The sequence below is a fragment of the Chamaea fasciata genome, unplaced genomic scaffold (assembly GCF_029207755.1).
Source record: "Chamaea fasciata isolate MVZ Bird 193981 ecotype frontalis unplaced genomic scaffold, bChaFas1.0.hap1 SCAF_3, whole genome shotgun sequence".
NCBI lineage: Eukaryota > Metazoa > Chordata > Aves > Passeriformes > Sylviidae > Chamaea > Chamaea fasciata.
Genome location: NW_027094088.1, coordinates 84,113,566 through 84,130,595, shown reverse-complemented (window position 1 = coordinate 84,130,595; position 17,030 = coordinate 84,113,566). Strand labels below are relative to the sequence as shown.

Sequence of the window (17,030 nt, the reverse complement as noted above, 5' to 3'; positions counted from 1 at the left end):
TCATCTGCTTCACCTTTGAGAAAGGCAAGTGCTTCCTTGCTAAGCAAGATTTGGAATCAAGAGAGGAGAGCTGGGGAGAATGAGAAATGAGCAGCCATAGAGACCTGCAAAAATAACCTGTAATTGTCTTCAATGACAAAATGCAAGCAGTTACAGGAAGATCCTGCTGTCTCACACTGCTCCCTACCTTGCCCATATATCAAAGCAATACTGATGCTGTGACAGGTTTTTTATGCTGGTGTCTGTCTGTGGCACAGCTGAACTTTCATGTCTTGTCAGTAGTGTTTTCCTCTGAGCGTATTTGTTAATGAACATAAACCAGCAATATTGGATGCAAACCTTAGGATTTCACAGCAGAGTTATGCTGGAGCTCTCATTTGGGAAGTTTGGCTGAACAATCTATCTCTAAACCTGGTCTTTGTGTGCAGTTGTCCACTTTCCATAATATAAACACAAGGGGAACAATTATATCTTAGAGTTACGCAGTGTTTATCTAGCACAGGTCTGCTGCCCAAGGCATAGGTGTTTTTTCCCACTGATGGCTGTAACTAATGCAAACCAGTCTGTGCTCTTTGGAAACGGAAACATTAAGTGACTGTCTCGCTCGCTGCTTTCCTGTCTTAAATACTACTGTGAATAAAAAGCTGTTTCAAAAGATACATTTTGCACCAGGACCACTATTAACTGGATTTGAACTCTAATTGATCAAAAGAAAGAGCATCTCCTGAGTTTTTAGCCTCTTTTCTGGAAGTTATTACCTGGGCTGACCTCAAAGGTGAGAGGTATGTCTGTATGTTGTCACAACCTAGCTGGCTTGGAATATTAGGTAGTTGCATTTTAAAAGAAATTCAAAAGCAAAGTAAACATTAGCACAGGTACTTTGGCTGAAAAAGAGCATGGTTATAGTTTACTGTAGCTGAAACTTCAGTGTGAACACTGATGGTGGTACAAGGGACAGCAGTGCAAACAAGGTTGCAAAAAAAACATACAAAATTTTGTCTAAATTTGTAGAAATTTAGAAATTTGTAGAAATTTGTAGAAATTTGTAGAAATTTGTTTAAATAAAAGTTTGTTTGAGGTGTGGTTCTTTGGAGGCTACCAAGAAAAATTTACTTTGTAGAGAGTTTGAGATTAATATTTCAGGATTCAGGAGTGGAAGAACAAGCCAAGTTTTTGGTCAGCCTTTGTGTTCCACATTCAGAAGAGTAAGTCAAACAGTTTTAATCCTGGAAAGGGGGTTTGGCCCTACAAATAAGAAACATTTGGAATGATTTTTCCTGGGACTAGGAGAAGGAGCATAAAGGAGGAATGGCTGTGACCTAAGGAGCTTTCCGAGAGGCTGTTGAGCCGTGGAGCTTTCCCTCTGTGTGTTTTTTTATTTCAACTTTAAACCTCTGTTGAGTTTCCCTAAGCAAGAACCTGTGTGGGAGGGAACTTCTGTACACTTGACACAAGTGCAGTGCTTTGTGTAAAACTGCTCAAAGTGACAGGCAGGTCCTGGAGCCTTTGCCAGGTGCAAGCTGAAGACAGGTCTTGGGAGACTGACATGCACACATTAGCAGCTCCCAACACCAGCATTTCATTCATTCCATGATATTGTACTGAGATAAATCTTTCCATTTAATCATATTTTATTGGTTTATTTTTTAATTTAACACACATCATGAGAGAATTACATACCATACAGCTATGTATTTTTCAAAATGGCAACATTACCTTCTAAGCATCATTTCTAAAATTATCAAGAAGATAACTACAACTATTTAACTAAATAGGAAATCTGTGCCTAAGCAATGAAAATGCATGGACATTTCTGCATAGGAGCGACATGAGATAAACTGCATCCCTACTGGGGAGGATTTTGAGTTTGTCACTTCTGCAGTATTTTCAATCTTAAATCCTGTTATGTGTTTATTAGCTTAAATGAACAGTTTCATTTGTGGCATTTTTCTCCTTAATTATTTTATGGTATTTTAAATAACCAGAGCTTTACCATAACTTGAAGATCTACAGAACTGGATTGCACATGTTTTAATTTTTTCCTTATTATAATTCTGTTTGAAATAGTTCTCTTCTTTTGGCTTGACAAATGCTGAGTAATTTCCTTTCCCCTTGCTGTCTAACCACTCTGAGAAGGCACATTGTTTACTACAATTTTGAATGCCAGTTGATAAAGGTCTGTTAAATTAATTGATTCTTAAACAATTGCAAAATGAAAGTATAATACATATTCAGAATAGAGTATTAGAGAAACAGAACAATTTGACATAGAAACAAATACTGCAGTCTGTTTCCTCAAAAGGAAGTTTAAAGATGAAAGGAGAAACTAAAAAAATGAAGTTCTGTTCTCAGAATGCACATGGGCATTTCAGAGGCAGTGAAACTTTTTTAACTCTGCTGTGCTTCAGTCCTTCTAAGACAGTAACATAATTTAGACTTTTCTGTTGCATAACTGTAACTTAGTATTTAATGCTAATTTTATGTTTTCTCAGGTCTGCAGTGTTTCAGGTGGTTTTGTACCAAAATTCTTGCAAAATGAGTCAAAATCACCAGGACAGAGAAATGTGATTCTGGATTTATCTGAATCCTCATCAAATTTTGACCAGCAGCATTAAAAAATGCATTGGCCAAGGTTGCTAAGAATATTTTGTGCTCTTGTCTGCTTGCACATAACTGGAAAATGCACTGCTGAGTGAATTTTTTAACCTTTCAGCAATATATTACAAAGTGCTAGCTGGCAGGTAGTTCAGTACTTTTTTCACTGCAAGGCCCTGTAAAGTAATCACAGTTGTAAAAGGAACTTGTGAGTGAAGCAACTTGATCATTCCTCGCAGTGCTGCGGTGCCAAGTGGTTACGGGATAACGAGGGAGAGGCAACGCCAGGACCCCAAAGATTTATTCTACCCAGAGACTGCACAAGTTATTTAAACAAATAAAAGCTGCTTTAGATGCTGTCTGCTTGCTAAGGATTATATCATAGGGAGTGTTTAATTTTGCTTTAACCAAAGGTAAGCCTGTATTTTCTGTGTTTTACCGTGATGAGCCTGTTCATGAGTCTTGCTTTAGCAATGTATGGTAGTCTGAAGTTACAACTTTGCAATGCTACAGTCACTAAAGAAAAAACAGAGTCGGTGTGATACTATGTTGATCTGATACATTAGAAATTATCTCTTAAAGGCAGGTTATTAACATTTTAAAGGGAAATGTTATATTCACCTAGAAGTTGCTGGTAGTGGTAAAATAAAGCTTAGAGAGCTTGAAAGTTGCAGTCGGAGCAAATCAAACTACTGAAAAGGTAAAGCTTTTTCAGATTGTTTCACTGGTTAGTAATTGAAATAAAAAGGAAGGGACTGTTTCTGAAGCTGTAATGTCTCCTGATTAGTATGCTGTGAAATTGTATTAGGATTGAGCTATTATTCAGAAACTTTTCAACTGTATAAAAAGGCGTGTAACTTTTTTTTACTGGAGGATACCTTAGCACTAGTGGTTTTGACAGTGTTTCAATTCACAGATTTTTTTGGAGATTATTAAAATAATTAGACTTCGGATTGCCATCAAGTACAGCACATAGTTCTCAGGAAACTTTTTGAAGACGCACAGTAGCAGTGAATTTCTTTATTAGTGAAGCCTTATAAATTGTTGTATTGGTGGTATCATCTTGTAAAATACTCTCTTTTATTAATCATACTGTCATATTATGTTTTTAATAATAAATACTGAACTATTCGTAATTGTGAAGACTTACTTAAAAGATCTCAAATTTACAATTGTAATGGCTGCGTAAAACCACAAAAGACATCAAGTTACTTAAATATGTTTAAGTTCCTAATGAAATGAAATGTTGGTTTAGTTTATCTGAAAAATCTCCTTTTTTTTTTTTTTTTTCTGCACTGCATTTCATTTTCCCCTGCTGTATTAACTGCAAACTGTACCCATCACCCTTGCGTTGGAGTAATGTTATCTCTGTACCTTTTGTTAGTTCTCCAAGAGGGCTTGGCTGGTTATAAATAATGTTGTAATATAGGGCTGTGTTTTAATGTAAAAGTGTTATTGTTGAAGTGCTTACAGCTCTTTTGAGCTTCTTATTTTGCTCTATCTCATCTTCTCCTCCCATTCAACAAAAAAGCTGCGAGTATATGAGAAAGTGAGTGCTTGATATTTTATAAACTGTTTATATAGTAAATAATTTGTTGGAAACATGCGTTTGTTTTACTAATTGAATTTCATTGAAATAGGCTTTAGGAGCTGAAGAACATGGCACGTGTAGCTATTATCAGCACCGTTGACATATTCTGGTTTTATGTAGCTCTTTACATATGTGTGGAGAAGATAATTAAGATGCTTTCCTTTCTGTATGTATATAAAGTGTGCTTAGCACAATCCCAGAAGTAGAAACTCATTGCTATAGATCATCTTTGATTGCCTCATTTTGGCTGAGAGACAGTGGCTCTTTTTTCTTCATTGCAAGTATGTGGACAAAACAATTAATCTTCATAAAGTAATTTCGGAAGCTGTAACTGATCTTTTTCTGACCAGACATCCTTGCTTTGCCTTAAGATACATGTGTCCTGGTTAAACACAGGTTTTCTTCCCTGTCATGAAAAAATCGTAAGTATCAGGATAAACATATAAAATACATGCTTGTTTCTACTTTCCTTCTTTTATTTTTTTCAGTAAATATGTCTAAGACATCTAAAGGAGATACAATGTGTAAAAGCAGTTGCTTAAGGTTTTGAGACCACTGTCAGGTAGTAAATAATGGTGTGATTCCACTTCTTGTTTGCTTTTGTTTTGAGCATGGACCTATTCCTGTCATTTGTTCTCAAGGTGCTACTTCAGTTTCATGCAAGTCACTAGGAGCTCTTGGATAAGTTATTTTGCAATCTAAAACTGTCTAAAACAATCTAAAACTCTAAAAGAGTCTGAGTCTGCAAGTTTGACTTTCAGTGAAAAATACAGTCCAAAGGTGAGATTTTGCTGTACACTGTTTAAAATGCTATCAAAGCATTGATACAACCCTTGACAGCAATTCAGTGAAGTCTCTTTTTGTTAGGATTGGTGCTTTTTGTTCCTTTGTTCTACATATGTCAGAAAAATATATTGTGTGTATTAAGGGACTCATTGCATTATCTTTTATGTATTATCTGAAAGTATTTACTGGGAGTGGAAGGTGTTTTCCAGATGAGTTTGTGACTATAAATACAGTTGTGAGATGCAGTTTATTCCAAACTTCTGATAAAATTTCTTCTCAATGAATTGTCCCAGCTGAAAAGGTGAATATTCTTTCTAGAAGGTTTTGTAATTTATACTAGTATCAATTATGTCTGTAGATTTGTTTTAATAAATAGAAATTGGAAGAAGTACATGATGGTTTATATTTGGATTTTAAACCTCAGGATCTAACACTGCAGAATATCAACAGCATTTTCCTTTATTTGAATATATTGCATGATATTTGGAAGAAACACTTAAAAGACAATTACTGCAATATTTCATGTCTTTTTACAAAGAGCATTATATTCAGGACAGTATTGCACAATGCACAGAACGGAAAATACAGGGGAATATTGCATGATATAAACTCTAGAAACTTGAATTGCTGAAATTTGTATTTAAATGTCAATTTTTTTACTATTTATCTTCTGTCCATATAGTCACTACACAATTTCAGTCTTAGTGATCAGTCTACTGCTGAGTTCATCTGAGAGATGTACACATATTAAAAAAATGTTCTTTGAACTACTTTTTTTTTTTCTCTCTCTCTCTCTGTTTTAAGACTATAAGCCAAGGGGCACTTTGTTAATTCATGTGTAAATAAATTTTGTTGTTGTTTAAACGCACTACATACAAAGTGAGGGGGATGCTGCAGAAGTTGTAACCCAGCAAGTCTCCAAGCAGCTAAATTTGAAGTTGTAAAAATCAATAACATATCATAAAGGACCAGAAGGAAATATGCCCCTTGACTTTTTTTCTTAATAGATCTTTTAATTGAGGTTGACCCTCACTGTTCCAGTTGGCATAATCTCGTTGGTGTCTCACACAGTCAGTGCACAAACCAACCGTATGGTCACAGTCCTGCCAGGTTTTGGTCAGAGCTTTGGCTTGGAGCTGTAGTCCTTTTAGGCTTTCTTTGGATGCAAGAGCATACTTGATACTGCAAATGAATTGCCCTTAAGCCATGCAATGACACTTGTTATGATCCCTTTCATTAGTGGATTTAGAAGTGATGAATGCTTTGTCCTCTGGTGTGTTCTTTTGAACCAGTCATGAATTTTCACATACTCGGGTGCTGCATGTGTGTAAATTTGCTTCTTTTTTGGGTGCTAACCAACTAGTTGCCCTCAAGTATGATTCTGGGCAACACTCACTTAAGGCACCTCTCCCCATAGGCAGCACAGAGAGGGTCATGTCAGGATTGTCTTCTGCCCCACAGTGGTCTCTAATTCTGTCCTACTGTCTAAGCTGCCAAGCTCTTTTCCTTGCACATTCATTTATGTTCCCTAGCCTTGACCCAATGGCATGTAATATGCATCTTGGCAGGTTGGATGAAAGCTTTGCTCCAGCAGCTCCTTTTGTCATTTCAGACTTCCTGAACTGAAACAAGAGCAAAATGTAGTAACTGCCTCCAGGCACCACAAAGAGCACAGATGAAAAGCCAGGCCAATGGTGATGCCATGTGCAGTCATGTCTTTGCTAAGTGGTGGGGGGACTAGGAGGGGGGAATTTCTGGCATTGTCCTCTCTGAACTGAATGCCTTTAGAATGTAAAGCTAGTTTTGAGGTATCTGTAGTAGGCCATCTTAAATCTCTAGATAATATCATTGACCTTCTCATTATAATTCTGTTGTCAATAGCTCCTGGCTCCTAGACTTGAGAGTGATTAGGAAGTACAGAGGTTTGGAACACATAACTTTGATCTTTTGTGCAGATATAAAGTATAGCATATTTACTTTTTGCTGAGCTTGGTTACTCAACTCAAGTGTCGATCTTTTCAACCTTACTTTTACTTTTACTGGGAAAACCAAAATCAGAGACCAGTTTCTTGTCAGACCAAACAGGAATCACTATAGGCTATATTTATAATAAGTAGATGGAAATAGCACATTGCACACACTCCTGTTATAGCAGGACTGCTATCACAAGCCTGTTGATTAATTGCAAAATACTTACAAGCTGTGTATATTTTGTAGCTGCAGGTGGCTGCTTTATGATGCTTTGCCATCAGTTATTAAATCTGCAAAAATGTTCATCACAATTGCTTTTTCGTAGTTTTTCTCTAGCGTTGTACCTGTTAAGCCAGGTGTTTACATGTAATTTATGCACATCAGTCTGCATTCCTGCATGCAGAAATCCTTATACAATTGATGCAGCAGAGAAGCTCACAGACCATTTGGAGTAAATTTTACATCTAAATGATATTCAATATAGAGACATCCTCAGTCTGCACAATGAATATAGTGTAATTTACACAGTGCAGGCAAATAACTGTAATGTATTATAGAATTTAATTGTATGTATCAAACTAATAAAAATCTGGACCAGGATCAAGCATTCTCCCATAGACACCCTGACAAGAGCAGAAAAGCATCTTCTCAGTATGTCATAGCATAGATATTGAACTTGAATATTTTATGAACCTGTATTATTCATGTAAGGACAGCATTCCTAAGATATATGCCGAGCTGTTAGATTAAAAGTAATACAAGATGAAAATGAAAGTTTTCTAAAAGAAGTATTATTAATAACAGGGAAAAAACTGGTAGTTTTTTGGATCCGTTATTTCATTGTGCAGTCAAGGCAGGACTGGAATTGTACCACAGAGTGAGTTCATTTTAGCAAGGCACCTTTAGAAATAGAAGCAGTTCTCAACGCATCTGCATGCTAAGCACCTCCCTCCCTCACAGAACTAGGTTTTGCTGAGAAGTTTACAGGAGCAGATAAACTATCTCTTGACTTTTTGTGTTAAAATTGGAAAAATAATGTATTATATCATGTAAGGTATGAGATCCATAAGTGACCTAGGTTAAAACTTCCAAAACCTGTGCAACAAGTATTTTGATTCTTATCCGTGGGCAAAAGCAATTTTCTCTATGCCATAAAACTCTTGTTGTGTTTCTGTTGGGTTGCTGTTATATTTCTGATTGTACTTCAGAATATTAAGACTGAGGTTATAACAGTATATAAATTGGAGGACTCTAGTCTTCCTGGGAAATGTTGTGGGTATTAATAGTGGTTATAAGAGGAGGCAAAAGAATGCTTTTGATTCTTCAACCTGGAAAAAAAAATGCTAATAAGAAAAGAGAAAAAAGTAGAATCTGGCACTGTATGACAGAGCAGTGACTTGAAAAGTACTTGGAAAAAGACAATCTGGTACTTGCAGCTCAGTGACACAAGGTTTTAGGCTTGCTTCTGGCCATGCACAAGGATTCCTACTTCATGGTCTGCGCTTTTCAAATCTGTGGAGCAAAGAAGTGTGTTTAAACAGCAATACCAATGTTATCCATGACAATGTAACATTACTTTAAAAAAAAATCCACCTGCTATTTTCAATCTTTACTGTGGCTCAAAGCTGAAATACTAATTTTCTTCATTTAATCAATGGATATTTTTTAGAGTGATTATGACTATATTCATTATCTGTCTCAACAACCTGGCTTTCATTGCTAAATTTCAGCACCCACCATGTTGTCCAGGTCATTGGGAACAACACAGCTTTAACGATTTGTGCCAAGACCATGATGGTCTTGTAGCTACCTCTAGAGTCTCCTCATTTACTTTTCCTGAGCCCAGAATACTCACAAGAAACGCTATTCAGCTAAACACATTTCAGGCTCTAGCCTGTTATATCCTCCAGGTCATGCTGCCTGATCTGGCTGACTCTGGAAATGCAGGCAGGGGGTAAACCACATAATCTCATGTGCTTTGTAGAAGCAGATGGAGACAGACACTTTCAGACAGGTCCTGGGGAAAGAGAGAGAGAGAGAAAGAGAGTGAGATTGAGAAAAAAATATGGGTGGAAAATGCATACCTACAGGAAATGTGAAAATCCTGCTTTGAAGCAACTCTGTACTTCTTAGGTGCTTTTTGAGTTGCTTTTGAGGCTCATCCTGCCTATCAGCATTGATATGCTGAACACACCCTCAGTTTTTAATGAGAATGTTCAGGACCAAATGTAGCGTTTGGGTTTCTACATAGAGAGTCACTGAAGCTCCAGCAAATCCCTTCCACAGCCACCTGCACTGTGTAAGAGTGGAGCCTGCTCTGCCTGGTGTACCTTGCCTACCCTCCTCTACCTCACATTTAGCAGCATGGGATAATGTATTTTCAGCTGAGCAAGGACTGGCAATGTGGATGAACTGTAATGGGCCACAGGAAAACCTCAGAGCTGTTTGCCTCAGAAGGGAGGAAAGAATCTGTGGAAGCAGCTGATCTCTTCCACTCAGAAGCATTTGGGTTGAAAAAGCTAAAGAGGGAAACCTCTGCCCCTTTCACTCCTCTAAGCCCAATATACTAATTCTTGCACTTTGGCCATGTTTTCTGTTTCCCTGAGAGCTTCAAACAGGTTACTCTGATAGCTGTATGGTATGATTTCTCCTTGCCCTCCACCAGCTCTGCAGACCCAAAAAGCAAAGGCCAGCTGATCTCTACAGCATGTTTAAACACCCTGGAGAATGGGCAGCCTGTGTGCGGGTACAGAAGTCTTAAGTTTTATTGTGATGAATAAGATCTGTCAAGATCCCTCCGTTTCAAACATCAACAATGTTCCTGTGAAACTGGAAGGTGGAAATTTTTTCAGAGCAATTCAGTCTCCACAGCAGTTGGAGATGGAAGAAATACTTGCTTTTTCAGCAGTTTTCTTGAGCAGACCATGAAAAAGATGCATGCAGACTTTCCAGAGGTGAATAAAGGAGCATTGAAATGAAGGGGGAAATGCAGAAGAATGTTTTAGTATTACTTACATGAAACTTTGTCGAATCTGTTACTTTCTGAGAGAAAGTGATGTTACCCATTGAACTTTGGGTACCTATTTTGAGCTAAATGAAAAAGACCAGGATGTTGAATTTGAAGATAACACGTTACTACACCACACGGAGGCTTTGGTGGAAGAAATTTACAGATCATTGAGAACAACTGTCATCATCTAGAAGTATAATTTCTGCCATGTGACAGCAGAATTCACTCTAGATCAGCCATAATATGAGAACCTGTAAAGGACTGTAACCTTTTCTTGCACAAGGGAAACATGAAAACGCCCAGGTGAAAATCAGATTGCATTTTAAAGGACATGGGATAGAAGCTTTATCAAATGGATGAAGTCTTTAAGCAATTTCAAAATACTTACATTACTTTCTAATCTTACAGTTGCAAGCCTAGACTCTGACTGCCCAGAGAGGTTGTGGAGTCTCCTCACTGGAGATATTCAAGAACTGCCCGGACACAATCCTATGCAATAGGCTGTAGGAAGTGGGGAGGTTGGACCAGGTGGTCATATCCAGCTTACTATTCTGTGGTTTCCCAAACAAATTCCCCAAGAGTTATTTCTGTTTCCAAACTGCTGAGATCATATGTTCTGTAAAGTTCACTGTTTACTTTGAAGACATTTTGTGGTGAGAAAATTTTGCCAAGTCAAAAGACATTATTTATATTCTCGATACTAAGTATCTTAGTATTTAACATTTTTCTGTGGAATGCATGAAGGATTTTTCCCCTTTTTTTTATTTTCTGTGAGAATTGTATCTTCTTTTGCAGTCACCCAACCTAGCAAGGTGGCTAGAGGCACATTACCAAGTATGTGGTTAATAGATAGTATCACAACCTGTCTACTACATTCCAGCTGTGTAAAGGCTATTAACAAAACACTTAATTTCCAACGGTTTGCCCTAATGAAGATTTTCAGGTTGCAGCCTTTTAAAGAGAAGTCATTTCCAGTTTGCAACTGAGGAAGAGAGATTGCTTCTTCAATCAGAATAGTCTTTTTATGTTAGTAAATAATAATGACCAAGTCAGATCACTGTTCTCGGGTAAAAACTGCAAGGGAAGGCTTTGCTGTAAGTAATTCTAAGTGTTGCTTCTTTCTCTCTGCTTTCAGAGGCTGGCAGCAAGAAGCTAAAGAGCACGATACAGAGAAGCACAGAAACAGGAATGGCAGCAGAGATGAGAAGTCGTATGGTTCGACAGCCAAGTCGAGAATCCACTGATGGCAGCATAAATAGTTATAGCTCCGAGGGCAAGTAAGTGGCAAAAGAAATATCAGTAATGTAGGAGAAGTTTCTAATGTAGTATAAGTTTCTTTCCCATTACTTGGGATGTCCAAACCTCTAGCTGAAGGAGATAGCTGTGTGTAAAGATTCTTCCTCTTGAAACATTTGAAAAAGTGAACTATTTAAGTATGTAATGCAAATTTCATGGAAATTGAAATTGAGACAGAACTTCTCAAGAATTCTTATTTTCCCTGCCAACCATTGAGGCGTTTTGTTCATCAAAAGACAACTAAATTAAGACTGCATTATTCAAAGCAAAACACAGGGATACTTTTTCTTTGAGATATGTTTGGATTACCTCAGAGTTAAACTTCAGGTGTTGTATGTGAATCCCTGTGATATGAAACTATGTTCAGTAATACTATATACAAAGAAAGTTTAATTTTGGAGTTGTTCCAAATCTCTTATTAAGAGCTGTAAACCCAGAACCCAGCTGCCCCATCAGGCCAATGAAACAAGCAAAATCTTCTCATAGCAGAGACAAGAGTGAAAGGAAAGTGCCACTGGAGTGAGAAGCAGATCATATCTTGGTGTTGAGCTGGACACCTTAAGATTCTTTTCCTCCTCCATCTAAAGAAACCATATTTTAAAAGAAAAAAACCTAAATTTCTGTGAAAAAGCTTATCTTTTGGAAAATAAAGAGTTTTCTAAAGAAAAATGCTGAGCAAAGGTGCCAAGCAAATGGCATGAAGCTGAATCGGGAGATTTAGGTTAGATGCTAGAAAAAGTTTTTCCCCGTTTAAAAAAAAAAGAAGTTTTGAGAGAGTGGTCACAGCATCAAGCCTGACAGAGTTTAAGTCTTTGGACAACACTGTCAGGCACTTGGTGAGATTTTTAGGGCTGTCCTGTGCAGGGCCAGGAGTCAGAGTTAGATGATCCTTGTGGGTCCCTTCCATCTCAGGCTATTCTATGATTCTATGATATTTTCTGACCAGCTTCAGTCACAGACAGTCAATAAGTTTATGCAGGCATGGAACTGGGTTTGCAAAGAACTATGAATTGAATGGCGGAAGCACACAAGCCTGATGTGCAGAAATCAAAGCTTTTAACACCAGATTTTTTTGTTTTATTAGGAGGTTTTTTATTGTCTTTGCAGTCTAATAGGGAGTTTCCTTTGAGGAAGAAGAAGATACAGACTGGTGGCTGGGCTGCTGGGAAATTTGTCTAGACTTGGGTCAGAGTCTGTTCTTTAGTTTTTCATAATTGTTTTAGGAAGTCAAAGCTGAGTCTTCCCACCATAGATCACTCTTTCTGTCTCTGTTTCTTTCTTTAGTTATTGTTTGGAGACTGTATATCTATTTTTTAAAAAGTGGACACTATGGAATAAAAGAAAGCAGCTTGGCAAAGTACACATTATAGCATCATAGAATAGTTTGAGTTGGAAGGGACCTGTAAAGGTCATCTAGTCTAACCCCCTGCCCTGGGCAGGGCTATCTTCAGCTAGACCAGGTTGCTCAAAATCCTGTCTAACCTGGCCTTGAATGTTTCCGTATATTCTGTGCTGATGTGTTACAGTTCAGTTTGTGTTGTGAGAGAGGGGTGGGTAGCAACTGTAGATCCAGATTTGTCTGCCAGAATATTTTAGCTAGAGATTGGTGTTGGGTTTAGTTCTAATCACCACTACTGCTACTACCTACCAGTGTACTTCTTCATTAAACAGCTGCAGAAATCAGATTAATTTAGTGTATACATCTGTTTTCCCTGTTTGTTCTAACTGATAAAAACAGATGGGGTTTGAATCTATGTAAATCACACACTCACTAATGAAGAACAGGCTACTAAATTTTATTAAGCTTTTTATGTTTTCTCATACAAGGTCATTCTTAGTCTATTTACCTATCAGACTCTTCACTGCTCCTGGACACCTCCTTAGGAACACATATTTTATGGACTACTTCGAGCTGATGTGCAGAATTTCTCTACACGGCTTAGGGCTTCATGGGAGACATATCATTCCTGACACTGCACAATGATTTGTGGTTGTGCATCCTGAGCTGCTTGCTTTGTATCAGTAGTACTTTTGAGGTAAATGCAGTAGGATGACAGAAATTAATCCTATTCTTATGCTTAACCAGCTTCTATTTTGTTTCAGCTTAATATTTCCGGGAGTACGGCTGGGCGCTGACAGTCAGTTCAGTGATTTCCTCGATGGACTGGGACCTGCACAGTTAGTAGGCCGCCAAACACTAGCAACCCCTGCCATGGGTAAGAATGATATGTCCTCCTCTGTTAAATGAATAATAAGACAATTAGCTAATGCACACACTACCAGACTACAGCACCAAAAAGAACTTTTATCAAGTATCTTCCTTCATTGTCAACATGAAGGTCCTATCTGCAGTCACTGGTGTTCCTACCATGGCAGCATCCAAAGTGGGCTGAGAAAAAGTATTTGCTCCATTTGAGATATTGGCTAATCTTATTTGCAATTTGAAGATAGGGGTTTCACTTCCCACATAAAATTATTGTGGCTTTTCCAATCGTAGCTCGCTGCAAAACCTCAACTCTTCAGAGTTTGTATTTACCTGACACAGATTATATTGGATGTGACAGAGGGTTTCTGGCCAAACTGCCCTTTTCCAAACTTAGTTCATCTAACTCCAGAAAGTGAAACTTCTGGAAACATTTGCAATGCCCAATAATCGGTCACTGAATAAAGCCAGTGCTTGTCACAAGAGACACACAAGAGACACAGCTTTTCTACAGCTGTTGGGGGCTGTGATCTTCTCTATTTTCCGGACCAGTCTATAATTTCCTTTACAGCATCAGCTGAAGCTTGTTTATGAACAAAGTATGAGTTGTATAAGGAGTGCAAGAGTTGAGAAATGTGTATCTTTGGAAAGATTTGGGGTTGGGGTTTTTTGGGGGTTTTTTTGCTTATATATGGGCAGTTCTTATACATGCTTTAGGATGCTAATTGAGCAGTCCTTGATCCACTACTGTAATAATACTTCTCCTGCTGGAAATTATAAATGGCCAATGCTTCAATACAACTGTCTTGAGAAAACCAGCTTTAGGAAGGGCTACCGAGACACATCTGAAGAAGGAGAGAGAAACGGAAAAAAAAATTGCAAAAGACAGTGTTCCCTTCCCAGCTCATAAACAGAAGGAAAACTATCATGAGAATGCTCTGAGGACCCTCTAAAGCAAAACTTGCTGTAAAAATCCAAATTACTGCTACTAAAGCATTCTTAAACATCAAACTTGTTAAATTAAATTTTTATTATTTTTGGATGCAAATTTATTAGTGAGATTATTTGTCCAATTAATATCTAAATGGCTTTATTGGTATGCATATAAGGGTCTACATTTCTTCCGTTTCTTTATTTTAATCTTGTTTTGTGACTAAAGATTTTTCTGTAGATAACTTGAATAAAATGTTTGACTTTTTTTTAGAACTTTATCTATTGTAGGCTCAAGTTTTGGTCCCCAAAAGTCACTCCACTGTGTTTTTTAACAATTTTTAGGAGACCTGCTCTGTGGTATCCTTTCACTAGTGACGATTTGACAATGTCTGGATTATGGCTCCCCCTTCTGGTTACCTGTTGCATGTTTTGTTTTGGATATGCAATAGAGAGATGTGCTCTAAAAAAGGCTTGTTGGAATTTTCCTCCGAACTATTTTAAGTGCAAAACACGGCTGTGTTTATTCAAGCAAAGTTTAATTGATAAAAAAAATCTTTGTTGCTTTTCTGTCATACCTCACATACCAAGGTATAAACACTGCTATAGTGTGCTGTTATAGAAACATGTGAAAATCTCATGCCCAATCAATTTTAAAAAGTTGTTTCTCTAAATCCAGACCACAAATACTACAGTTCAGAATCATTGATTTGTGAATATGGTTTTTTTAGACAAGCAGAGCTTACATATCAAATGTATACATACTCATGTGTTTCATGGATGTAGTTCATTTATTTGCTCAAGTGTCAAGTAGCTGCTTATGTCATACTGTGCATCTTTATTCTAAATGGCTATTTTAATCTATTTTGATCTAAGTTAGATTTCCACTCAGCTGATTCCATGATATATGAAAGCATAGAGATAAAATGTTTTGAGCATCAGCACACAGTTTACTGCTCTTGTGTTTTATTGATCTAGGTCAGAACAGTGCTTGAATTCAGAGTACGCAGTTTCCTTTTTCTGCAGGAAATGTCATTTGTCAAAACTCAGGCAAGGAAACAAGTTTGACTATTTAGAAATGGAAGCAGTTTCTTTTTTGGGGGGCAGTTTTAGTCACACCAAAAATGTGTGTGGAATATTGAAAAAATGGAAAAATTGTAATCTTTGTGCTTGGTGGAGACTTTTGAAGAAAAAATACCTCTTTTTAGCTGGTATGAACTGTATACCAAAAGAGGGCACCATGCTCCCTAAGTATATATTATTTAGTCCTTATTTAAGGATGGAGAAGCTAAAGGCATCATCAGGAGATGTAACAAGCACAGTAATGCAGAAGAATAATATCAAACTAGTCTTTCTCACTCTTATACCTTATCTCCTGCACTGTACTGCTTCTCTAGAATGTGGGCTTCTTTCTTCTTCCTCTCAGGTGACATCCAGATTGGAATGGTGGATAAAAAAGGCCAGTTAGAAGTAGAAGTCATTAGAGCCCGTGGCCTCACACAAAAACCTGGCTCCAAATCTACCCCAGGTATGGAAAAAAAAAACCTGCACACAGCAATGCTTCAAGAAGGCAGCAGCTTATGCTAGTGTAACTGTCAATGTCAACAATTTGCATAATGTATATTGTAATAGTATTGTATCATTTTATAAGGACATTTGTTGATGTTCTAGTTATTTATAGAAACAATTATTAGAGGAGATTTTGAATCAATACGCCAACCACTGCTTATTACTGTAACACCTGGAACAGTTCTTTTAGATAACATTTAGTGAAAATGGTACTTTGCAATCTCCTTAGGAGCTAGAGATGAGAGAGCAGTTCACTTCTGTGTCATTGGAGTGGCATAGTTTTAAATATTCCTTTTGCTTTGAACTATTTCTGACCCCTAAGCATTTATAGAGACTCCAGAATAGCTGTCAGTGACAGCTAATTCCTGGAAAAAGAAAATGTTTTTAAAATGACAGACATGAAATATAATTGTTGTTAGTAACATCTTAGATCATTACATTCAAAGTCAATAAAAATCAAATTGATTTCTTGTGGGCTGTGTCATCTGTTTTATGAATATAATTGCATTCAGATTATACAATTTCAAAGATAAAATGAAAATAACATGTGTCAGTGTCTTTCTACTCTGCTTCCTTTTAAGGCATTTATCCTCCATTTCAGATGTGCACTGTAAGTCCAAACATAACATTCTTGATGTTCTGTTTGCAGCTCCGTATGTCAAAGTGTATTTATTGGAAAATGGAGCATGCATAGCTAAGAAGAAGACAAGAATTGCAAGGAAGACACTTGATCCTCTGTACCAACAGACACTGGTTTTTGAGGAAAGTCCACAGGGTAAAGTCCTTCAGGTCAGTTTCTTCTTAATCCCATTTTAGGCTGTCATATGGGGAATCACTTGCATGTTTACTTAAATTTAACCAGTATGTGTAAATCCATTCCAACTCACTAAGCACTTAATTTGATAAATGCCATTAAAGACATCTTTGTGGCTTGTGGTTTCAGACTTGCAAAACGTCTTATTGCATTAAACATTTCTCTACTGTTGACATTGCTCCTGTCCTGCCATGAGGTTTTCCTGTGAAAGGGAAGCAGTCATTCACTCTTGAAAATAACATTTTCCTTATGCTGACACATATAA

The 17,030-nt window shown here is 37.3% G+C and overlaps 1 protein-coding gene across 14 annotated transcripts in view; it reads left to right on the top strand.

Annotated features, from left to right (window-relative positions):
* Positions 1 to 17,030, top strand: part of RIMS1 (regulating synaptic membrane exocytosis 1) — a 302,331-nt gene that overhangs the window by 282,311 nt on the left and 2,990 nt on the right. For 13 of the 14 annotated variants that reach the window (XM_066179696.1, XM_066179691.1, XM_066179694.1 and 10 more), the window contains 4 exons: positions 11,089 to 11,230; positions 13,353 to 13,465; positions 15,809 to 15,910; positions 16,601 to 16,740. In XM_066179696.1, the coding sequence (XP_066035793.1) occupies positions 11,089 to 11,230; positions 13,353 to 13,465; positions 15,809 to 15,910; positions 16,601 to 16,740 (497 nt within the window). Of the gene's footprint in view, positions 1 to 2,857; positions 3,009 to 11,088; positions 11,231 to 13,352; positions 13,466 to 15,808; positions 15,911 to 16,600; positions 16,741 to 17,030 lie in introns of those variants that run through there. The other variant, XM_066179698.1, reaches the window with a different exon arrangement.